The 26,329-nt window shown below is 37.8% G+C and overlaps 1 protein-coding gene across 1 annotated transcript in view; it reads right to left on the minus strand.

The window, feature by feature from the left end:
* The window catches only part of NCKAP5 (NCK associated protein 5), a 406,910-nt gene that overhangs the window by 66,991 nt on the left and 313,590 nt on the right, over window positions 1-26,329 (minus strand). Inside the window, exons 11-12 of the mRNA XM_087733741.1 lie at window positions 23,868-23,987; window positions 1,396-1,500 (exon numbers count right to left, since the gene is read on the minus strand). Of these exons, the coding sequence (XP_087589867.1) occupies window positions 1,396-1,500; window positions 23,868-23,987 (225 nt within the window). The remainder of the gene's footprint in view (window positions 1-1,395; window positions 1,501-23,867; window positions 23,988-26,329) is intronic.

Genomic DNA, 26,329 nt, shown 5'->3' on the forward strand with positions numbered 1-26,329 from the left:
CTATTTCGTTGCCTTTCGGCTGTGCCATTGGGAAAACATGTCATGTCAAATTTCTGCCCTTTACACTAGGCTATGTCCCAGTCATCATAGTGTTTAAGGGAAGGATGCCTGTAAAATCCTTTCCTATAAGAACCTCCTGTAAGAGAAAAGAGGAGATCACAACATACTGACAAGTACTGCCTTCCCTTTCTGTCATCTTCAGCTAGTATGAGAGCCTGTCCAGGAGAAAGGCATTTGGTCCTACAGTTTTAGCAACGGGAAAAATGGAGATATCTAAGCAAAGCAAAAGAACAGTATATAACAGTAATCATCTTTATTATTTAAGAGATGAGAAAATGTGCAAAAAATACCATGCCATTACAGATTCTGAAGTAGGATATCTGCCCAATTTCTAGATTGCATTCAGATCACTAAAGAGAGAGTGGAATTTTCTCCTGCAATTTGCCTTTATTGTCTAAATTATCAGAGAAATTACTTTGAATAGTATGTTTATGATGCATTAATTAAATATATTTAACTTGCATATGGGTCTGTTAACTGACATGGTGAAATTTTAATTTTTTGTAATCATGACTCTTAAGTCATTACTTTTAATGAAATTAGAGCAAAAAGGCCTGAATGTAGTATTACAATTTAAATACACATTTTTTTACTAGACATCACATAAAATTGAAAGAATCAGACTATTAAAGACACAAAACTCTATATTAGAAAAACCTAACCTGAAGGCTTAATTACATATAATGCAAAGGGTCATTAGCATTTCTATGAACCTTTGAAACAATGCCTTTTCATTAAAGTATGTATTACAAAGGAGATGACATTTTTGTTGACACTACTATACTTCAAGATCAAAGGCCCACACAGCTTCGATGTTCTGTTCTTGTCCTCTTTGTTTCCCTCTATGTGACTTTTGTTTTTTAAGCTACTTTTCTCTTTGACAATGAAACATGAAAGCCACACTGGCTATCGTTTTGCCAAATAAGCACAAAGCTAACCCCATCTGAAAAAAAAAAAATGCAGAGCCCATGAATTTTTAAAAGTTCATACATAATATATCATAAAAGTAGGATGAATAATACAGTGTATGGGCTTTAATAAAAAGCTCCTTGACCATTTCTCAGAGATTCTGAGATGTAATCAATACCCAAAAAGGTATCTTGGGGACATTGCTAAGATTTACGCTTTTTTGCACAGAGTGACACTATCTGCTTACTATATCAACTGAGGACACAATATTGAATTTCAGAGAACAGAAGGAAGAAGCAGCATTGTTATCTGCCTCAACAGTGTTCCACTTCAGAGATCAGCTTTATGGCTCATCCCTGACATCAGACTTCAGAGGCGAAATGGAGGGTTCCAAATGAGGGGTACAAGGACAGCAGAAAAACTCACGTGAATCTGAGCATCAGCAGTTCGAGATTGCATCAGGCTTCTGTTTCGTTCTACTTCTGAAATCACATCCCCAGATGAGAGGTCTAAGATGCGTGAATGGAGTTTCTGGGGGGGCAGAAGGGAATGAGCAAAGGATAAGCATTTGTCAAATAAGCAGCAGATCAGCATTTTTAAAATTCCAAACTCTGCTGTTAAATTTCAAGGGAAATGAAGACCCCGAGGTAAAAGAAGATTTGCTCTAATTTGAAATGTTGCTGTTTGTGCTTACTTTGTCCAAGACTTCCTGTCTGCAGAACAGATCATTCTTCATCCAAAACAAACTCTACTTTTTCTTCTAGTCACTGTTTTGCAACTTATCATTACTTCACATGCAACAATGACAAATGAACACGAGTCCCACCATTATCCACAGTTTGACAGGTTTCAGGAAAAAAGCATAAAAATGAACTACAAAATTAACATTTATAAATCAATCAACATGTTAATGTTGTTTTATTTACGAGCTGTTACACCTTGAGTGAATGATTGTGAAAGTGACCCTATTTTTAAACAGTATTGATCTGCTGAAGGCCTCCCTTGCACACATTTTAACTCAAAGTCATTAATGTCATCTGCTAGGAACAATTAATGTGAATAGAAAATAATTGCATCAGGGAACTAGGGACTCAGAGGATTTTGTGCATTAATATTCACATGCTGTTCGATTATATACACAGTTCTTTTTCCAGTTTTGCTTGGAAGGATGGCTAAGCTTGTGCCTTTTCCTCCACGTTCACCTGTATACTAATTACTAAGGATTTCAGTGTGCATTAAGCCTGATTTGTTTTAATTGCAGTTTCATGCATTTCATGCATGTCATGATTTATGTGAATGCCTTGGCCGATGACTTCAAAAGAAGAAATATCTGCAGTCTTGTCAGTCATTGGACCAACATATCATGTAACAGGCAGTATGGATCTGACTCACAGTCCACTGAAATCAATGAAAAAGGACTTAAAAAAACCCGAACCAAACAAAAGGACTTTGGATCAGGCTGTTTTCATTTTCCCATTAATTCTCCAGGCTTGCAGCCTGAGAGACTACAAGCACAAATGGTGCAGACCCTGCCAGGGCGCTTTGCCAGGGGGACTCTGTGAAGGACGCAAACCATGGAGACTTGTCGAGGCTGCGTGAGTGGCCCATCACCCTGTCCATCCAAAAAGCCTGGTCAAAGAGGGAAAAAGAACCTGTAGCCACAAAAGCCCTTCCACACTGTGCAGTAGTAGTAATGGCAAGACAGTTCTTTGCAGGGTCCTGAAACATCAGTCACGCAGGACTCCCTAGCCTGCTCTCCTGGTACCCACTGCAGAAATTCATCTGCTAGAGAACAAAGCAGGTCGCCGTTCCTACAGCCTGTTATCTGCAGGCTGTGCTTCAGGCATCTATTCCAGACAATCTAGCAATTTTTTTCAAAAACTACTAATTATAAATTTGGGAGTAATTTCTCAAGAGTTACATATTCATCCAGGTTTCTTCAGGAGGTACTATCTGTCGCAGACAGATTATGGAAAATATTTTCAATATGATCAACGTTCTGTATAAACATATTTTTTCCAATATATTGTTGAATAGATTAAAATGCTACAAGCACTTAGTACCCAATATAATTTTCATTATAAATATTAACTACCTCCAGGCTATGTGTTTTTTAACGTCAGTGATGCTTATCGCCTAGTTACTCAGTGTGGACCTTTTAAAGTGTTATTACTAGAGTTACTGTCAGGTGTTTGATCAAGATTTAAGCTCCAGATAAAATGCCTTCCCAAACTCACTGACATACTGACTTAGTACACGTGTTATTCTTGACAATAATTCCACCTGCATTGTTGAACCACCAGAGAATTCCACTGTTTTCAGAACCAGGAGTCACCACTGATGTTATGAACATGTGGTGTGCTTGGTCTTTGCAAAGGAATTGCTTTCTCCAGTGAAACCAGTCACATGATTTTTGCTTCCATAGGTATTTTAGCAGAAGTTACTATAGCCAAATCTGTGCATTACAGATGGTAACTGGGGACATCTGAGATGGATGAACATTTATACTTGAACATTTATTTTCCCAGAAAAAAGTATCCTAGAAATAGTGCTGTCTTCCCATTTTTCCAGGAAGGCATTTTAAATACTTCATTACTTAAATGGGAACATATATGCATCTTAATAAGGGAAACTAAATATACACCTGTAACGTCATCCAATGGAATTTAGTGTGCTGCTGTTATTGTCCATATCAGACATAAGAGCAGAGATCAGCCCAACTGGGACCCACAGAAACAAGAAACAATATTTGGCAAGTGACAAGCCGTAGCCCAGCAGAACGTGCTGTAAATGGCTCAGAGTTACAGGGCTCCCTCCACAGGGGCTCAGTGACCAGAAGGGCTGAGCTGCACATGGGTCACGCTATGTTTGAATCATCTTTGCCAGCGTTAAACTCTATGACTCTATAAAATTATAATGACAAAGGTGAATCAGCAGACTAAAATGATTAACAAAGAGGGAAAGTGTGTTCTCAGGATGTATAATGTGATTATATTTCTGTATCAAACAAAAGATCATCACATTGGGAGCACTCCCCCACACACATATGCAAATAAACTAACAGACACACGGCTAGCACAATGACTAGCATTAACAAACAGCATAACAAAGTTTGAGATCATTAATTAAATATAGGCACACAGCACTGAAGCAAGTCATCCAATTACAAAAGGAAAATGATAAGAAAATTGTTTTTCTTTATTTTTTCTTTTTCCTTCTCCATTTCTAATTAAAAATGGGAAAAACTCTACTATTTGTTAGAAAACCTCATTAATGATCCATTTAAAATCAAGTAACAGATTGTGCTAACTATGTATCTTGATTCTGATTTCTTCTCAGATACGCAAATTGTACTGTGTCCCTTATGGTTATTTTCAGATGGCAGTCACAGAACTAGATCAAGGAGTTACTGCTGCCTTGAAAATTGTACAATATTAAAATCACTGTTGATGCTAACACGATGCAATGCAACAAAAGGCAGACCACAGCACAGAATGACTTTCACAGAAAAGATCACATTGGTTTAATGAATACTTATATATGAAACTGAAGAGTTACAACCATAAATCCAAGTCACCTGCCCCATTTGTTGGTGCCCTATATAACGATAACAGGAAACCGGGCAATATTTGTACACGGTGGGGAACGGCTGGGACCCTCTGAACACATGAAACCGTCAGGAGCACTGGATCGCAGAACAGAAACCCCTTACGGTTTGCATACAGTGTGGGCTGGGCCAACTTGCTTGGAAATTATCCTGTACTGAGCACTGCCAGGGCAGGTGCGGACTAAAAAGTTCATAGCATCTTAGCTAGACCAGACCCATGTCTCTACAGAAAGTGGGTGCTGAGAGGTACAAAGGCCAGGACAGAGCAGAAAGGGCCTCTCTGTGGCTGCCTGTGACCAGTAGCAGAAAAGCTCCTCCTTCACCTGTGAGATTGATGCAGAAAAGGCCGTGTCCTTTGCGGCTCAATGTCAAGATTAACTCCCGTTAGCCACGTAAAAAATAAAAACAAAGTAATTGATAATTTAGGTGAAAACCTATTATATCAAGTGCAATAGGAAATACAATTATCTGGCAGGCAGATAACCAATCCATCAAATACTAGGCCAGTTCCCCCTCCCCCCAGCAGCACCCTTATTAAGGCTTTCTAGGAAGATAAAAGAAGGCTACTGCCGGCTGGCATGAGGCAATATTACAGAGAGACTCCCCTACCTATTGTGCCTCTTGACTGTATCTGTGCAGAATATCTATCAGTTCCCATCTCCGTTTTGAAACGCCTAATGGCCTGCAGCATTGCCAGAACAATTTTCAATGAATTATGCCAAACTGTACACGGCTCTCCAATACTGGATGAGTTAATTGCTATTAAATCAATTGGCTTTGCTTTTCTCACATGAGCCAAAGTCCATCATTCACAAGAAAGAAATTCTCTCTCTAGGTTCTAAGGAGACATTTTCATCCTGGTGCTCCGTGCCAGAGCTGTAAATGTCTGTTCGGTGCGTGTGGCCTCCTCCCATCTCTGCTGTTACCTGGGGCATCACAAACCTGAACAGGCATGCTCTGGACTGCTCTCCTATATAACTTGACCATTGCAATCGGAGTGGCAGGGGATACCTTTTCTGCAGCCTTCACACCACTCATTTTTCATCATTCTCTGCACAAAGAAGATTCCCCTCAAGTCCACAGGCAGCTCCAGTTCTACCCCTGTTGTACTAAATGAGTTAAGCCTTAGCAACTCGACCAAAAACGTGCAAAAAAATGTGCAACACAGGCAGAGTGCTGATATGGTGATCTCTTTACAGGTGTGACAGAGGCTCATGAAAGACAAGAGCTCTTTCTAGCTGACTTTCTTTCACCGTCATCTGACCCGTCTCACTCTTCCTGTTCCCTTGTTCATCTTTAACTGTCATATCCATCAGAAGCAGAGTGCAGCTAGGAAGTAATCACATCTAGGATGAGCTTTAGTTTCAAAGGTCTTACAGAAATAGTACTCTCTACTACATTTCCATTACGCCATAGGAGATAGCAGACCAAAGAAAGAAAAAAATATGATTAGGTATGCAATTTACATAGTATTAGTTTATGAAGAAATATAATCCGTCATGAAACTAAATCTTGATTCTTTTAGTCCTTAGATATGTTGCAGAGGGGATGTTCAGCTGGAGATGAGAGAATATCCTTCACCTATTCCATCAGAAGTTACCTAGATTAAGAACACGCGCTATTCAAAGTATGAAGTGTGAACTTCTCATATACTAAATCCTCTGCAATAAAGAAGAAAGTTAAGTATAAGGAAAAAATAATAAAACTTCTGAAATCAGAAATAGATTTTGCTTTTAGAAAAATCAGAGTTTGTAATACATATGCTTTTGACATATGGTAATTCTGCTTTCTAAAGAGAGCAGAACAAGTGGTTGTCAACATAAAACAGCCAAGTATGAAGCAAAAATGAAAGCTGCAAAAAGATGCTTCCATTTTATTTAATTCTAATAATCACTAACATAGGAAATGTACTTGCAATTGTATACTGTGCACATACAGCAGTGCCTGATGGTTTATTGCATATAATTGATGTCATGAAAATAAAATTATAATAATTTTTTCAGCTCTTGGAAATTATATATTTAATAGCAAATCCAGAATTATGTCTCCTACTAGTCACTTCCTATAAACAGAAATTCATGGCCATCAATGTTTAACTTTGTAGTAAAAGAAAATTATTCTTTCCATTTTCACAGTTTATAATGGCAATAGCAATTGTCATACTGAGCACTTTCCACTAGTTAACCAGCTTGGCTGGGAACTTGCCTTCATCTTTCCAGCTACTTACTGCATGTGAAGAAAGGCAGCTTCCCAGCAGAGTTCTTGTGCATGGTATATGCCATCCCAGGTTCCTTTTTATACCTAGATCCTTTAGGGTAATTTCAAGGACATTTCACTGTGGAAACAGCTGTGCTTATTTCCTTCTAATTCTCTAATAATTTGCTTTGCAATCATCATTTATCCTAACAGTGTGAAGTTACTTCTGACTGTGGCTATTTCTTACAAATATTTGAGACTAACATGAAGTCTGGCATTATGGTGGTTCAGCTGCAGAATACAGCATGTACAGAAACATTCCTGTCCTTTTTACCACTTTTCAGCAGTGCCTTTACATGAAATAAGGTCCCCTATGCACAATCATATTCTTGTATTTCTGCCCAGAAGTAAACAGTTAATAACATGATTTTTTTTGTGCCAGTTCTGGGAACAAAACATGGCCTTATCTTATAAGCTACACAGAAACATCCATATCGGTGTATGTCTCTCTAGATTTTCACAAGTGCGTTAAAAAGAGACGAAACTTTAAAGGATGAGGAAATAAGAAAACAACTGTTATTCCAGGGTGGCGGGTGGGGGGTTTTAAAAAAAGAGCATTTTCAAAGGAAGAAACACGAGGTTCAGATACTAACTTTTCTCGCTCACAGCATTAGGGCAGCATTCTGAGTCCACGTTCATACTCACTGGTAGTAACATAACAGTTCAATAATTCTATGCTTCTGGATTTCTATCTTTCCTTTACAAAATTTGTTACATGCTTACAGGTAAAACACACACGTTTGACTATATGAGATTATTTTGCAACAAATATTTAGACTCATATTTTCACTTGCACATATAGCGAACACAACCAATCAATCTGTACCTGTGCACCAAAATTTTGCATCAACTAGCAGCCATGGAAAAGCAAAGTATCAGTGAAACACAGGAGCAACTAGAGGTTCACCAGAGCTCTGTTCTGGCCCTGTTCTTTTGCTGCGAAACACTTCCTAGAGAAAGGGAATAAAGCTCTGCAATATGGGTAACAGGAGTTTGTCACAGGAGATACTTAGGAGAACATGTGATATGGAGTCAAGTTGTCCAGTAACTCCTTTCTCCTACCATTGGGCTGTATTTAACCACGTACAGGACTGGGGATAAAACTGGAGTGGGAAACGAACAGCCTTTGACCGTTTAAAGTACTCCTCCCTTCCCCAAAATAACTACATGCTTATCACTTCTTAGACCTCTAGAAGTTATTAATACAACACTGTGCAGGCAAGCACATATAACTTCTGACTGTAAAGCTAATGCATCACACTATGCTATTTTTTCTATTTCTCTGTTGCTACAGGCACCATTTCTAACAGACCAAGCTGTTACTGAAGATACTTGATATTTGGCAAAAGCGTGTAGCATGGAAGGTTATACAGCTCAGTCTGAAACCGGCAATGCAACTCAGAAGTCTTATACCCCATGGTATTTAGTATGAATATATATGTTGTCTTTCACGTTTAATATTCTGTTCTTTCTTAAGGTCTGTCTGACAGGTTAACTAAAATTATTGCCCTAAATGTTGCTGCTATGGTTCTCGACAGCTGTATTGCAGGAGACTTACCACTACAGCTGGCTGGATTTATTTTTGGTGGGAGGAGGGTGTTAATACCCAGTAAGTGAACCCCAGGATAACTCTCACAGTGGTATGAGCAGGCAGTTGGAGACTGTTATTTATTGGTCTTACCTACAGCTGTGTAAAATACAGGAAACAATCACAAACTTGCAGTATTGCTCAGTGGTAACAAGGGGCAGAGTTATACATAAAATCAGTATTAAACTGATTAACTGTAAAATACATTTCAGTAAGCTAAATCTGTTCTTAGTACAAAAAAAAGGAAGTTTCCAGCTATTCCAGAAATTTCAAGTCAAGTGGATTTGAATTTTCCAATAATCTAATAAAAATACTTCCATGAAAGTTCTAATTTGATATTTTCCATTTGTTTTTGTTGTTTTTCCCTCCTACTAGGCTGACTTTGCTAAAAAACCTAGAAGCCTGGTCCTACAGAAGATGCTAGGCTTTAAATTCAAACCCAGTATTAATAGTGGTTTGTCAGTTTTGCTGGTAAATCCTCCAGGCGAGTTTACTGAGACTTAACTGACAACATCCAAGACAAAGTACAAGGGTATGATATTACAAATATTTGTGTGGAAGATTAGGGTGCTAAAACTACATCAGAAAATCCTGTTAACAAGGCAAATCCAGCACAAAAAATAAAACAAAGGTTTCACTTGCATCTGCTTCAGATTTTCCAGGCTTGCTGCTCTCCATTATTATCAAGCCATCCAGAGATAGCAAAAACCAGTGAATAAGATTCCAAAGTAACTCAGAAGGTTGGAAACTTATATCCTAGGGTATAAAATGGGAGGTATTAAGCAGACATTTGATGCATAAACATAAATAACATAATCTCTCTATATTCTTCAGAGAGTTGACAACATTAATGTAAGCCTAAAATTACTCCTGTTCAAAATCCTTTAGTTTTATTAATTTTTATAAACTGCTTTAAATGAAAGTTACATTGAAAGACACAAAGTAATCCTCTCTGATCCTAGTTTTCATTTTGTAAGTCTATCAGTGTTTTCAAGCTCTGAGACTCCAAAGTGTTAGTTCTCATTTTAATAGCAGTACGGTAGGAGTCTGTAAATATTGCAGTAATAACAAAATGAGCTAATTTAATTTCTTAGGAAAATGTATGTATAAAGATCCCTGTGGTTTGTAATTACTGTAAAGTCAACAGTTTACATCAATGACCCAGTAATCAGCTAGTCAGAATATAAATAATTAATGAAATAAATGTTTTCAATGAGCTTGCTCATGGAAGACTCCTTGGAGCATGGTAAAACAGCAGTTTTGTGAGAACAGTATTGTCAAAGAGTTGAGCCTCTTATTAAGTACATATTTGTATTTTGGTTCTTATTAATTTGGTACAAAACAATAAATGCTTTTTGTAAATACCTTTGTATTGATCTAATACTAATTAATATGTTAATTCCACTTTGCTAAATGAGTGCCAACATCATGGAGGTGCTATGAATTCTGGAACGTCAAGGAGTGAAAGGCAGAATCCTGCACATCCTGACACCTTCTCTTGTTACATTGCTCACAAACAAAACCACTTTCTCTTAACATTTCAGCATGGTCAGAATCAGTCTAGGAAACAACTTTATACTGAACTCCTGTGACAAGGAAGAACTATACCATTAATCTTTTATGGCATGCCCTACACATGCTATCTATGCTTTGGCACTAAAAAGGTGGGCTGTTTTTTATTATTTCACTGTATTTAAGAAACGCTTTAACACAAAAACAGAGGTGAAAAGTACTGATGTTTCAGTCTCACTTATATAACAGGCATTGCATTATCAATCATTATCTGATTAAATGCTACTCACTAATTTCAACACGCTGCTAAATTGCTGATAGTATGATAGTCAGTGATATTCCTGGCAGCACAATATAATTTTGGTCTTTGTCTTTGTGGTTCCTACAGTTTAAAGTTCATTTTCAGATTCACTTTCTGACTATGCCCCAAAATCATCTAAAGGAATTAGGCAGACCTCAGTACGATCTTGTTATTGACATTTATGTTGATCGATGTTGGCTCTTACAGAATTGGAATCTACAGATCAATTCCCTTATTAGATTCATTCTCAGTGCTGCCATGATCATTTTATCACAGAAGCTGCTGCCATCAAATGCTACTTTATCACTTTATAATGGGATAAGCTGAAGCTTTCCTCTGGCATATAGTTGGAAATGAAAACTGTCTGAGCTCTAAATATTTCTTTTACAGATTTTCAAAAATATCCTTATTAACTGCATATGTCTATTTTAAAGGCTATTTTAAACTCAATTTACCTAACCAGTAATAATTTTTACCCACAAGAAAATTCCAGTTCCCGCATGGTAAAAAAAAAAAAAGGCTAACACTGGAGACTGCCCTGGATCTATTAATCACTTTCCTCCTGCTGAGTCTGTGAGTCAGATGATAGAAAAAAATGAGGCTAAGAATGAAGATATGACAGAAAAAACAACATGGTCTCAGGAGTGGTAAGTAGTATTATGTGAACACACAAACACACATGCAAACACTCAAAAAGCACACAGACCGCATAAATACGCAAAGTTTGTCGCAAGTGTTTTATCCGGTTTTGAAAATATGCAGGGCCATGGTATTTCTGTAAAAGTGGTGTTACAGCTCCTGTTGAGAAAGGAGTTCATCACATTAATTTAAATCTCCGATAAAATAAATTAGCTTTTTTATTGCCAGGTTGAACTACGGGGCTATGATTGTTATGTATTGCTACAATCTAAGTCTTAATAGCATTTTAGCCCTGTGGTGGTCAAACAGAAACCATTTCAAACCTTCTAAAGGCTATTAAAACATGTGCAGATGTCTGGAAAATTAATACTACTATCTAACTCTAACCTTTTGCCTGTAGGAGGAAAAGGAGAGAGAAGGCTCAGGAAAGATGTTTTAGATCAATACATGGCAACAGAGGAGGGTAAGCACTGTTTCACACGGAAGTTCATTGGCTGTGAACAGGTGATTCAAGTGCGCAGATTCATCCTTATTTGGATTGCATTGAAATCATTCATCTACTCAGAAAAATAATTTGAGAGATGAGCATCATTTTTACAGTCCTTCCTCACTGCTGCTTCCAAGGTCCAGCAAGCTACACACTGGAAAGGTTCATTCATTTAAATGACAAGAGCACGAATTTGTCAAGGTTAATGTTGAACAAGCCGTATTTTCCTTGCCTCAGTATTATGCATTTAAAAGGTTTCTCCATCCCTCCACCCTCTTTTCTTTTTCTTTTTTTTTGGTGTAATATTGTTGAAATGTCAGATGGACTGAAAGGAGTTTAAAAGTAGGAGGAGGATTTCAAGAAATACTTCTATTGTTAGTTTAAGGCTTTTACATACATATTTTCTCTCCAACTCTAATGCATTGTTTTTGGCTCTGACAGAATAATTTCAAATAAGGAGAGACTTTTTAAGAAGGCTTTCTTGAATACCTGGATACAAGGTACTTTATTCTACCCTTTTTCCTCAACGCACTTACTTGAGGTATGGTTTAGAAAGAGTAAGTGGGCAGATCCCCAGCTGGTAAGAATTGTTGGCTCCACTTCTTGTACTGAAATTAAAAGAATTTCTGCCAGGTCAGGAATTGTCCCATAGCCTTCCCAAACTCTTGCTGCTTTTCAGAAATAAAGCTTCTAAAGGGTCACAGTGGGCATGTGTTGTGGTGTTTCATTCTTGAAAGTCTCAAATCTGACCACAAGACCTCCAAATAGCACTTCAAGTTCTGCAATATTTATTCTGATATACAAAAATCATAGGGCTTGTGTGCAGGACCGTGTACCACTCTGTAGACCTGATGATCTGAATAAGCATCTCAGATTCTGGCTTCAGACTTCTGTAATTCCACCAACCTACTTCAGACTGGTGAGAAACCGCAAAAGGATCTCGCAATCAGCCTGGCCATGCAAGCCAAGAAGTCTGAGTAAGGCTGAAACACAGGTGAGGTGGGAGAGGCAGTGCTGGTACCAACAATCACAGAATCATAGAATCATAGAATCGTTAAGGTTGGAAAAGACCCTTACGATCATCGAGTCCAACCGTTAACCTAGCACTGCCAAGTCCATCACTATACCATGTCCTCGAGCACCACATCTATCCGTTCTTTAAATACCTCCAGGGATGGAGACTCAACCACTGAACAATGCACCATACTGGACAATATGAGGATACAGACCTGCACAGCCCATGTTCATCGGCACCTCGCTCCTATTGCTGTAGCCAGGAGGAATACCAGGAAACGGAAAATGAGAAATGTCAGTCATTGCTCCTGGGCCAAACTGTGCTCTTGCAAGGGAAGGTACAGTGCCCTCTAAGCACTATTTAGGACTTGGACCAGCCTTGGGAGCGCCAGGCCCTGGCATATGATGACACTGAAGAGAGTCCCCTCTCCCACCCTGCAGCCAGTACCAGGGGCAGCCTGCCCCCAGGCTTGAAGCAGCTGTAAGCTTTACCTGTAGCATAGATGGCCGATAGCTGCAGACCCTTTCGGCAGCTGTCTGTGCTCAGAAGAAGCGGTGCCAACATTTGATTAGGAATCTGTGCCCTTGTGAATTGATCGTTTTTTCATGGTAGATGAAAGCAGGGCTTAGGAAGTATTATATAGGAATTTCAAATGGGGTCAGTTCCCAGTTTGGCACCAAGTAAGTAGCCAGATTTTTAGAAGAGCTCAACACAATGCCTGAACACCTGAAAGTCTGGTCCCATGTGCATGAAGGACCTAAAGACCTAAATTAAAGGTTAATTCCATTTGTTATTCCCCCATGAACTGATGAAGACTGGTAACAGAGCTGAGAGTATCCATATTTCTAATTATTGTCAAGATCTCCTAAGGACCATTTAGTGGAATAAATTTAAGTGAGCCTCTAAAATACAGTGCTAATCTCTGATTCATGTTCACACTTGCAGTATCTATAATCCATAATAATTGTGCCTAGACCTGTGCCTGCATCTACTGTACAGGAGAAGTATACAAGGCTTGTTTGGAGAAAAAAACGGAGTTAAGCATAAGTAATAGGAAACTTGAAAAAAACCAGATGGAGCATTTCTGCTTTTAAAATATGACTGAATATAAAAATTTAGGATCAAAACACTACAAAATTAAGTAGTTCATCTCTGAAACTGTATACCAGAAAGATGAACTGAAGAGTGGGCGTATATTTGAGATTTTTAAAGCACTGATATTAATTCAAGATGCCGTTACTTTGGCAGTCTGGTTTCCATACTTGTAATGCAGTAAGATGGAGCTTAATTCATAATGTTGAAGATGCCCTTGTAATGCACACAGGACACAGACAAATCACTGCTCCTCCCCGCACCCAGACATCGGTTAGTGACTAATGGAACACGGCTTGCTCACATCCAGAGGAAGAAATGAGCATGAATACAATCTAAAAATGCTAAAAATACAGAAAGACTCAAGTCTGTCAATATCACGTTGTTAAAGATTTAATGACACAGGTAACGTTTCCTTTTAGCTTATCCTTATCAAGAGAGATACCCAGATGGTAATTTAAGAGTTAAGGCACTAATGGACTCTTCAGTTTCACTGAGCATCTACGTGCTGATTTTATCTTGCAATACAGTATTTCACATTCTCAGCGAAGTCAACAGAGATTTAGTCAATAGTGTCATGGCCTTTGGATGAGGATTTGAATCTTACCAGTATCCAAACCATCATTAAAGAAGATAGGTCATTTGGGAAACAAAGGAGAGCATTAGTAAAATTCAATACTAAAAGATGGGGTTGGTTCAGTAGGTGTTTTATGATTCATTATGAATAGCATTTTATTCTAATTACCACCCCTTTCTTCTATGCGCAGTATCCATAAGAGTATACAAAACATACAAAATATATCACAGGAAAACTATTTTTTTGTAACAGATGGCAACAGAAAATACCTTTTGAGTAATCTTATGTGCTATAAACCATTTAGCATAACGTTAGTTTGATTTATTTGATGGAATGTATAATTTAAAATTACTAGCAAATTACACTGACCTGATATAATCTGAACAGCTTAGATGTTACCAAGTAGAGTACTTATTGGCACACCTATTTTTAAGTAAAAGAGCCTTAATTCCATATTGCTTCATGTCTGCAAAGTGCCACTACACTTAAATAATAGGAACACGTCCACAGTTATAAGGTAAAATATAAATGAAGCTTTATATGTAGTGAGTGTAATAACAGATGAAATTAATCCTTTATCTATTGTTATTTGTTTCATATACACACACTTTTGCAGTTATCCTTCATTTAAGTTTCAACATCTTAAGAAAACAAAAACAAACTACATACTTAGCTCCATTAGTGCAATAAGAAGAAAATGACGCATCTGTAATAATAATGGTTATATTTCTATACTGCTTTAGAATTTCAATAGATTCCCACTTTACCACAACAAGAAGACGACCTCTAAATCTTTGAATCATTTAATTTTATGCATTCTTTTGGTATTTCATTTGGGAGTTATGGAGTGTGAAATATGCACCATGATGAGAAAACAATTATCTAGCACACCTGTTGTTTGTGCAGATTGTATTTAAGCAGGGCTTGCAGTGGCTACTATTTTATTCCACTGTGAAATCCAAAATGGGGAGGCTTTAAAAGTTGACCTGATGACAAGAACTTACACGTTTATATGTAACACGTGGTTTGTACTTACCACATCACATGCTGTGATAACATTAGAACAAGTCCATGCTAATTTTTGCTATTAGAATGTCAGTGAGAAAGATTTTTCCATTTAGAAAGGAAACCTGAAAGGATGACTCTTGACTTAAATATACCAAATATGTAAAAAAAAAATAATTGTAAACTTCAAAACCAGAAACATATCAGACAAAAAAATGGATCTATTCGTCACACAAAACATAAACACATGAGTAACTCATAGAGTTTTAACAAAGTTCACAATCTAGAATAAGGGCTGCCTATAACCAGCCTCTACACTCATACTTAACCATTTATGCAGGGATTTACATGAAAAGTCGCTAATACACTCAGCAAACAGAGCAGGCCGGAATAGCATCCAACAGGTTAAGCATTGCTATAAGTTAAATATAACTGCATGGAATAAAAAAGCTTATCTTTTTAATGCTTATTAGAAGTTTGAAGCACAGGACAAGGTTGGAAAGGAATACCGCAATACTATTTCGCATTGTGGAACTCTTTCTTTTTTCTTGAATTTATTCCCATACTGAATGTACACAGTAATAGGAAAAACCATGAAAAACATTCTTGTACTTAACGAGTCTGCCCACATACTTGCTTAGGGTTTCAAATGCCATATTGGATTCCTGCCACTATGTGTATCATCACTGATAATAAAAATCCCTGCAGAACATAAAGAGAACTCTATGGTTCACCCAGTGTCAGTTGCATATTTTTCGTTATCTAAAAAATAGGCAGTCAAATCTTACTTTCATTGTTAAGGCCTGTCACATCAGTACAGCCCCACAGTTCTCTTAACATGTGCTTACTCTGAAAAACTGTCTTCGCTCTTCAGAACAATGCTTATACATTTCTTCAAAACTTAAAAAATATTGCTCTCCTCAAAATCATTCATAAATACTTCACCAAAGATCACTAGGGCTTTCCAAGAGATTATTTGCTCATTTGATTTACTGTTTTTGGTATCTCTGTAGCAACTTATCATCATAAGGATAATGGAAAAAGCTAATTTTTAGATTTGGTATCTGAAAATTAGATATTTAAAATTGTATCACAAAATGTCATGTTTGTGTAGATATGGAAAGCCTTTCAGTGCTTTTCTTTGGAACCTCTCAAGGCTAGTTAAAGTACCTGGACATATGAAATTCTAGCAGTTGGGGGTAATTTTCTCTTAAAAGCATTGTCATTCTCATCAGAACTACATTCCTAGTGACTTTAGTTAATATTTGCTTTTTGTTTGAGAGCAAATTGGTAAGAATTTAGGTGCTGAAATAAGGGACAACAGTCTGACAAGAAGGGAGATCACCAAAACACAAATTACAGATGGAGCAGACCTATCAGGTCAGTTGATCTAACGCCCCCATAATAAAATACTGTTCTCCACTGAACCTCTAGCTGTGCTTTGTTTGCTTTAGTTTTAAATGTTGTGAGGGATAATGCCCTACCTCTCCTCCCATACATCATGCCACAGTCTATAACAAAAATTTTTGTGATGTTCCTTTATCAGCCTGAATTAGATTTAGTTCCAGCAAATCATTCTGACAAATATTTTACTTCAAGAATGAAAGATTTATAGTTTCCCTAGTCAGAAAAGAGCACACCAGGATTCCCCCATGTTACAGACTGGTGTTCTTGAGGGACAAGAAAAGCCACCTCAGCCATTTCGCTCAAGGGATCTCACAAAGCTTCTTGGACGTCTACACCCTGCGGCTGTGATTTACACACTTACAAGCGTAAGTCCCTGTGACTAGAGATGGCCTGTAGAGAGCCACTGCTGTGGATGACATCCAGTGATTCTCAGTGCGCTCCCCAAAATCTGCTTATCTCAGAGCCTCCTTCCAGAGCTGGCTGGATATCAGATATCAGCCTCATTCTTTCAGGTATTATGCTGCTGCTGTTCATTCAAAACTAGAAGCTTAACTTCGGGAGGTTAGATGGAGCTTCTCTGGAGGGGGCTATTTCCTTTCCTTCTCTCATCACTGACTTTGGTCACCCATTGATCTAACCATTAGGCTCTCATGAACACTTTATTTCTGTAATGTTTCTTCAGCGTATATTTGGAGCTGCAAACAGGGCAAGTAAGAAATATGGTTTACAATGTATTATTACATGTTGATGATTTAAGCTGAGATGAGATACAGAGATTTGAAGCTTTGTATTTGTCTTCTCAGATGTTATTGGTGAGTGAGGACATGACAAAAATAGAAAGTAGGTACCAGTTTACTGAGATAATGCAAGACTGGAAATAATGACATCAGCATCTTCACAGGAAGGAATGTTCCTTTAAGTTGTTCTTGCAAGTCTCAAAAATCTTTGAGTGTTCCTTACTAGATTGCTATCTTGATTCCTGATACACAGAAGCGTTCTTATCATTTCTGACTGCTACAAGACTGGATGCTTTTTCTTGGGACAGGATCTTCGTGACAGTAATTGTGAACTTTTGGTAGCCTTGATCTGGAGAAAGCACTCCAGCAGGGCTACGGCCTGAAATCTTTTGAGAACTGCAAATGGTGTGAAATCCACCACCTCATTTCTTTGTAGGTGCTCTACTGGCAATGTAATTCTTGCATAAAGTTTAATGTACTAGTTTAAACTTAATATATCTAAAAAATGCTTTAAATGTATGTGATTACCTTTTTGTCTGTTGATACAGCCCTTGAGATTGTTGTTACTTTTAAGCGGTTTTCCACTACTGCTGAAACAATTAGCAGATCTGAAATTGATTTCTCCTTCAAGCTACCAGTCCTGATTCCCAAGTAAATATCACTACAGATACTACAACACCTGATTTATATTTATATGTTTACTGAGAAGAAAAGGACAGAGTTTGTTCTGACAATCTGATGGATACAAAGGAACAAATGTGAAGTATGAAAATAAGCAGGTCAAGTGCAGGAGCTTCAAAACTTCAAATACAATTTGCTGATCTTGGTCTCAAGTCTGCCTGCTCTCTGAAGAGCCCAGAGGCACAAGGCAGGACTAGTAGCTGGCTTTTGTTAGATGGGAATTATGCCGCTGCTCAGCATATAACGATCCAGTTATTTAAATATACTTTGGACTGCTGACAAACTGTTTTCTAACGGTGTGTGAAGATCTTTCGTTTTAATTTCAAACCCTCAGATACTTACTTTCTGAAATACTTAAATATTTCGTATATTTGATTGCTGTAAAGCAATGCAACTTCACTTTTAACCTTCTGCATTCAGACATCATCATGTCTAATGATGTCTGAACCAGAGGTCAGACTCTGAGACCAGATATTCCATCTCCTTTTGTCAGGTGCTAGGGCAATTAATTGCCTTCTTTTTCTTCCCATATATAATAATGTCGTTGGTGCAATTTACCCCTTCCTGCTAAGTTGTACAACTGTTTCCAAGTATGTACAGCTACACTCTATCTCATATGTCAGGGCATAGTTGTCAGGTTATTAAAAGAGCTACTATCAATGCAGTTATAACAAAGCAGTTATTATTTAAATTGACCTTCTGAGAATTCAGCAGACTGTGCTGTAGCATTCCAGAAAAAAATTTAGACATAAAATTGAAGAATGTGGATGGTCCATGAGTAATTGTGCTGGTTTTAGCTGGGATGGAGTTAATTTTCTTCATAGCAGCTGGTATGTGGCTGTGTTTTGGATTTGTGCTGGGAACAGTGTTGATAACACAGGGATGTTTTCATTCCTGCTGAGCAGGGCTTACACAGAGTCGAGGCCTTTCCTGCCTCTCACCCCACCCCACCAGCGAGGAGGCTGGGGGGGCACAAGAAGCTGGGAGGGGGCACGGCTGGGACAGCTGACCCCAACTGCCCACAGGGCTGTCCCACACCATATGGCGTCATGCTCAGCATACAGAGCTGGGGGAAGAAGAAGGAAGGGGGGGACATTCAGGGTGATGGCGTTTGTCTTCCCAAGTCACCATTATGCGGGATGGAGCCCTGCTTCCCTGGCGATGGCTGAACACCTCCCTGCCCATGGGAAGGAGTGAATGAATTCCTTGTTTTGCTTTGCTTGCGCGTGCGGCTTTTGCTTTACCTATTAAACTGTCTTTATCTCAACCCACGAGTCTTCTCACTTTTATTCTTCCAATTCTCTCCCCCATCCCACCAGCGGGGAAGTGAGTGAGTGGCTGTGTGGTGCTTAGTTGCCGGCTAGAGTTAAACCAGGACGGTAATAGATGAAACTAATCTAGCCAGAGAAACACAAGGAGAAAATAGATGCTTTAAGAGTCCTCCCTGCTTTGTTCTGAAGTTGATAAAGTAGAATTTTTATGATGGAAATAAAATGGCAATGAAAATACAGTTTAGGATCAGAGATACTGTAAATCTTATGATTAGAAATATTATTTTATACTTCCCCAACTATGAAAATTTTATTACTTATTTAATAAATAAATCAACTCAATAAATGTTGTTACTTGCCACTTTTTAACACATTTCACTGAAGGTTGCCTGCATGCTTTATAAAAAACCTGTGACAGCAAACTTCTGGGTGAAAAGTGAAAGCAAGTCTTCATCCATGGGAAGAATTCAGCTAACAAACACGTTGAATTTATGTAAACAGAGATACACAATATAAACAAATTACTGCGACATCTATCATCAGAAGATATCTATCTACCCTGACCCCTGTTATCCTCAGTAACTTTATAGAAGTCATCATTGTTGTAAAAGGAGCACATGTAGTATCAGACTCAGGTTCAATGTCATTGGTTATATTTACAGGTAGGAGTGGAAAAAGAGGGCTAACTAGAAGGAAAAGATCTATGAAAAGATCTGTGTCTCAAGACTGAGCAGCCTATACCCGATAAAGTCAAAACAAGTCTGTGAGACAACATAGCTAAGAAGTGGAAAAACTCTATAATTTGGTGATTTCAGTAGTTTAAAGTTTCTTCGAAGAAAATACTGCATCATTTAGAAAAAATAAGGCAAAGATGGAAATACAGTGATATTGACATTTACATTTAAAAATGTTTCGTAGATGCTATACATGGCCGTGGGCAAAGCAGAAGTATTAAGTTTCATCTAAGGCTTCTTATTCCTATTCTTGTATCCTCTCTTTGGATTTATCTTATCCCTTCAGCAACCTTCTGTATATCACCTCCACAAATTTCCCTCTTCACTTCCAACCAGTTTCTCTCTACCCAATTTTAAATCTTAAGTCCATTATTCCCAACTATTTCTCCCACTGCCAGATGAAATACAAGGCGGCTCACTAAAATGGAGCTCCTGGTTTTCTTTTCCCAAATGTCTCTTACTATGACAGGCAGAATTTCATCTCTTTTTAGCAACCACATTAACTGAGGAAAATGAAGGCGGCTTGGGCAGAAGCTACTCCTCTGTGCTAGATTTGAACTAAAACTATTGCTCTTCCTCAGATGGTGCTGAGACAGAAACACTTTTCCAAGGCTGCTTCATTTTAAGAAGAGAGATTGGCTGAATAAAATAAAATAAAAAAAAATAGATGATCAGGCTCCTCTTTATTTATCTACCCTAATGCTGGCTCTGTAAATCACACCCTTCAACTAGAAAGAATATCCCCAGAAAGACAGGGTAGCTCTTAAAATCATCTACAATACAAAAGAGGTGACAAAAAAAAAAAAAAAGCTTGAGTTATCTCTTTTTCCTCCTTACATTTTGCATCGGCGTTACTGAATCTTTTCATGACAGGAGTGACATATCCTCTGTGTCACTCTCCCTACAAGCAGTAAGCACACCAAAATTTCTAGTAGCAAAGAACTTATATGGCAATATACATAATCACATGCCTCAAGAAAACACGCATATTTCTCTTAAAATACTACTAGGCCCTTTGATTTCATGAGTGCTTACACTTCTTGTAAATGCATGAAAGTGTAATACTTTTAATAATAGTGAAGGATTCCTGAAGCAGTCATGAAAACCTTACTACATGATTTTTTTTTAAATTGGTAGAAATCAGTTTTTCTTTTGATCTGTGTGAGAAGCATGAGGAAAAACAACATAGTGCAATTGGTACGGTACATGGGCCATTATTCTGCAGTCAAATTCAGAACACTAGTACCAATCTCTTCATTGCAAAAAATGTGAATTATCTGATTTCTAAGATGAAGACACCCGAAACATATATTTGCTTAAAATGAAATTTAAAAAAAAACTAGGGCAATGGTGAAATCTTTTTTTTTTTAAAGAAATCTCTGTTTCTGTTGAAATCTAAGATGTCAAGAATGTTTATGTTTTAAAAATAAGCTTACTCTGTAATACAAGAGTCTTCTAATGGCAATTACAGAATAATTTGACGGTAATATACAATCAAATCACAGAAGCTGCTACACAGAAAAAGTAACTAATACTATTTATTTTTGTCTTTTACCCTCTTCTGCATCATTCTTCAAGATTTTTAATTGTACTGAATGTGAATACTCCCAGGATGAGATCAGCATGTAAATAAAATTGAACTGTATTGTATCAGACGGTAGAGGAAAGGTGAAATTAACACCATGTGTGTGTGTCCCTGCCGCCCACCCCCAGCAGTATTTGCCCATTCACTTTGATTAGGGTCATGATTTAACAGGAATGTCCTTAACCACATATTTAGTACTCTTCTGCAGAGTGACAGATTTAAACAAATATTTAGCTACTGCTCTAAATCTGGGATGTATGCACTTCCAAGAAGACATAATCCAAACTGTGCTTCAATTCTATGCAGGCACACAACAACATTTGCTTAATTTCAGTCCTTCTTCAGATTTCACATCTCGAACTGCAAGATCACAGACTACACACCATTTATTCAAGTCTGGAGTACAGTTAGAGGATAAATACATTTCTGGAAACTCACAAATTTACTGTTTGGGGGTTTTTTTTGGTAAAAATTGACATATGATGCATTTTAACAGAAGTTCTTCATTTTCTGATGTACACTACAACTTGTTCTCTGCTTGTTTTCCTCAGGGGAATTAAAATCTGTTAATAGCAAGAGTAGGGACATAACAGCAAATTTTGCTGCTGTCTGGGAGACCTGGACTTTGCGAATGATCTTAATTTTCTTTCCTCCTCAGCCAATAAAGACAAAGCAAGTGAAAAGGGGGAAAAAAATCTATACACATTAGTTCCTGCCAAACTGTGCAGGAACAATGATGTAAATAGTTTGAATCCCTCAGGAAAACCTGCTAGATTATTTGGTTCTTTCTTCTACTTGATGCAGGTTCATCTCTTTCAACTTCTTTCACAGCAGTGACACAAACCAGTTTCAAGGAACTCAAGTCAAAGCATTGATCTCACTTTTCAGATGCTATCTAACACTTCTGTAACGGATCCCAGAATAAGCTGGCTTTATTGTTGCCACACAAGGAACTGGGAAGAAGAGCCATATCTGTAATAAAGAATGTGCAACGTATGACTTCTGTGCAATCTAACCCAATACTAACATAGACTAGAGTCAGACACTTTGGAAACAGAAAAAAGAAAGAAAGAAAAAAAAACCCAAACAAACCAGGAAGAAGAAGCAGGTGATGTGACTGTCAAGAGCAGAAGTGAGCAATAAAGGTCCATGCTGTGGTGGATGTGTCAGAAACTCTGAATGGATAAAGATAAATCAGTCCTACACAGGAGTCTATGAAGGATGAACAAACAGGAAAGAAAGCAGGGGGCAAGGGAGAAGAAATCAGAAAAGAGACGGTCTTGACCTAGCAATACCTAAATCAACACAAAATCAAGAGACAGAACAAGAACCTGAGGATAACACAAGAACCCAGATCCCTGTGATGGTGACCTGACACCACTCTGCCTGTGCTTTAGACTTTTACAGTAAGTAAGTATAGCTATTTGCCCTCACCGTGGGGATTCCCTTGCCTTTAAGCACCAGTTAGTGAGCAGACCATGTTTCCTCAAAAAACAGCCCAAGCTGATGAGAGTTATCAGCCCTCAGCCGTGAAGCAACAGTGCAAGGACCCAATTTTACTTTGAGATGCACAGCATCAGAGGATTTAAATAAGATACACATTTAATATCACCTACCTAGCTGACATGACCCAAATTTCTCCTCCAAAATGAATGAATTTTTCTCTAATAAGAAATAAAATACACTGCTAAAACCAGAATTTGCCCTATTGTTAGAAACCTGCAAAGTTTTAATTAGTCCTCATTTACTGTTCTCCTAGCTCATGGTCAGATTTGTTGGAACTCCTGCAAAGCAATTCTACTTCTACAAAAGGATGACAAAGCCATGGATTAATTCACAATAATGGACTTTGCCAAATGAAAAGGGATACTGAAACATCTTCTGTTATTCCAGAATGGCAAAGGAGTGGGAGATGGGTCATTTGGTTTCTCAGCTATATCCTCCCACAAAACACTGGAAAAAAAATCACTCTAAGCCTGTGAAGATGTACTTAAGTCCTTGTAACACATATGGCAAAAGTTAAATAAATGGGCTGTCTTCTCACAGGAAATTACACTGTTCACCATCAAGCAGAATGTTAAGGAATCTGAGCTTCTCCCCTGCAGAGGGATAATGAACCCATATCATTCCATTTATCATAGTGAAGAAGCACCTAAAAAAGTAAGTTACTCTGCAGGTGTGCTCCTTTCTCCACATTTGCACATAATATGCAGCCATAGCTCATTGGTGTACACTTTCCGTTTCAATGGTATCAGATTACAGATAACGGATATTCTTCTAATATATTAAATCTATCAGCTGTCATTTCCTGCTTATTGACATAACCTTAAAAAGAAGAAAAATATTTTATAATTGTGAGAAATATAAAGCTCATAGCTTTCTTTCTGCAAAGGCCATTTCCTACCTGAAGAAGGAGGTCAGAAGCTGGTTTGACTCTCTGCTGGAAAAGCACGCTTAATGTTCGATTCTGTTGTTCCAAATCAAAAACTCTTGTCTTCAACTTTATACATTCCTCCCTCAGATCCTGCAGCACAAGGGAAAATAGGAAGATTAGAAAGGAGGTAACAGAAGTACTTAAAAAGCTCTAAGTAATGTCAGATACTAAGAAGAATTACATATACAACTTTTAAAATAGTACAAATCAGAAAAATGTGCTACTTCATTTTCTCTGGTTGTTTGATTAAACAACCATTAAAAAACTCTTGTAATGAGAAACGGTAGTTACCTGACACATCCTTTTCGAGTTTTCTGTTAGCATAAAAAGTGACTTTGCTAGCAATGTGTTTCATTTTGCAGCTGACACAAAGCAGAAAGCAGCAATTAAGGTAAGAATATTGTAATAAGCATAAGCTATGGAAAAAGCATAAGCTATACCAAACCAGGAAGAAGTTCAAAGTGGTACTGAGCTTTCAAGGTACTCTTCTGAACTCTGACCCGCTCCTTGCTTTTTCTGGAATAACCAAATCAGCATTTCTGGCTGGTATATTGTGGATGGTCTGCATCTGCCCCACCGTAACTTGCCACTGTAGAGCTGGCTAGGCCATAGCAAGATGTTGGTGCACCAGGCACATGTGGCAATATGAATCTGCCTGTCATTTCCAACATGAGGTATCAAAAAGTCTTAAAATAGGCCTTTAGAAGCAGAGGTGGAGTGTAAAACCTCTGCACCTTAAGGCACGGGACATTACCATCAAAACTGAAAGATGCAGGTCTTTCAGGCAAGGCTGAGTCAGGTTCATCACGAACAAGCTATTAATGGCTTTCAGATACAGCAAATATCTATCTGTCTTCAATGTAAGACATGCTTTTCCTGGCCACTTGAAGGAATACAGGATTCTATCAGAAAGAGGATTTTGGAGAGAGAACAAAATCTGACACTCAGCCTTTCAGCATAATTTGTGCAGTTGTCCATTTTGAGGTGTGAGAGCCCCATAAATCAGGAAGAGCGGTCTCCTAATGAAGATTACATATAAAGATAAAAAGCTGCAGCCATTAAAAGAAAAAAATTAAATCTCCAAAATACTTTCCCTATTTCTTTAAATTTAGGACAGTTGCTGCCCTGTGGTATTGCCTAGCTGATATTACTTTCCACCATATGAAGGTGGAGGAACAGGCCTCTGGATCGCCATATGCTGTCCTGTCAATACCATTATCAACATGACAACCTAGCCTTGTGAGAAAACAACTCAGAGGAGGAAATTGTAGTCAGCTTAAATTCTTGCCTACAGTCTCCACTGTAACCAGTACTGAGGTTATAAGAGGTGCACACACAATAAAATAAGCTCATCTTGAGACTTCCAGAAAATGGTGAATGTCTTTTTTATGCATATAGAATGTACCAGATTTTATGATACTACTGGATGAATGCAGTTATTTTCTCTTGATAGTTTCTTAATATTTTTTTTAGGTGGCTGTCAAGTGGCTGTTCAAGTAAAATTGCTAGAACCTTCCAACATGAGCCCCAAAAAATCCTGGGTTTGATGTTTTGCAAAATCCTAAAGCTTTGATTTCTGTCAGTGACACCTCTTATCTCTGGTCTTACACAAGGCAATCTCTATTAGGAAACTGCAAGCATCAAGACCTATCATTATCTGCCTTTCACAAATAATCAGAGAATTCAAAACAGAGCCTTAGCTGTTACAACAGTGTTTAACATTTCAACACTACTAAGTGCACTGAAAGGGAAAAATGATTCACAGAAACTGACAATGTAGAAAAAATTTAAGTCTTAGCAATGCCTCTGCTCAAAACCTTCCTGTCTTAACAGTTTTAAAACCATAAGATTTATGTTTCAAACTTTAGACTTTCTGTAAAAAGTGAAATACAAGATAGTAGATTACCCACCCAGATGCTATAAACTGTGCCAACGGTAAAGCCACACATAGTCCAGAGGAGAAATGAGGCACATTAAGGTAGCAGTATTCTAGTAAAATAAAGTCTGAGTTTAGAAAGTTGAAGTCCTAAAATTATCAACTAATAGAACTACCAAATGTCTGAAGCATGTAATTCTTCTCCTGTGGCCAAAATGACCAGCTATTAAGATAGCTATCTCCCAAATATCTAAGGTATTCTTATGGTCTCACTATAGTAATATCCGAACATCTCTCTATTCTTACTTTTCCTCTTTGGAATGAGACTCACTCTTCTCCAAAATGGGATTCAATGCCCTCATTAGAGGTTCCAGAAATATGCTGCTCTTCCTCTGAAGACGCTTCTTCTGTTTTAACACTTAATTCACTTATTTTTTATTTCATTGATGAAAAGGAAGAAGAAATAACTTTCATACAGAATCCAGAGTAAAAAAGTATTCTCTTGAATACACTCCTGCGGAGGAGGGTAATATGCAAAGAGCACGTACGTAGATCA

Source organism: Nipponia nippon, unplaced genomic scaffold (assembly GCF_047370975.1).
Source record: "Nipponia nippon isolate SJK-2023a ecotype South Korea unplaced genomic scaffold, ASM4737097v1 scaffold_5, whole genome shotgun sequence".
Lineage (NCBI taxonomy): Eukaryota > Metazoa > Chordata > Aves > Pelecaniformes > Threskiornithidae > Nipponia > Nipponia nippon.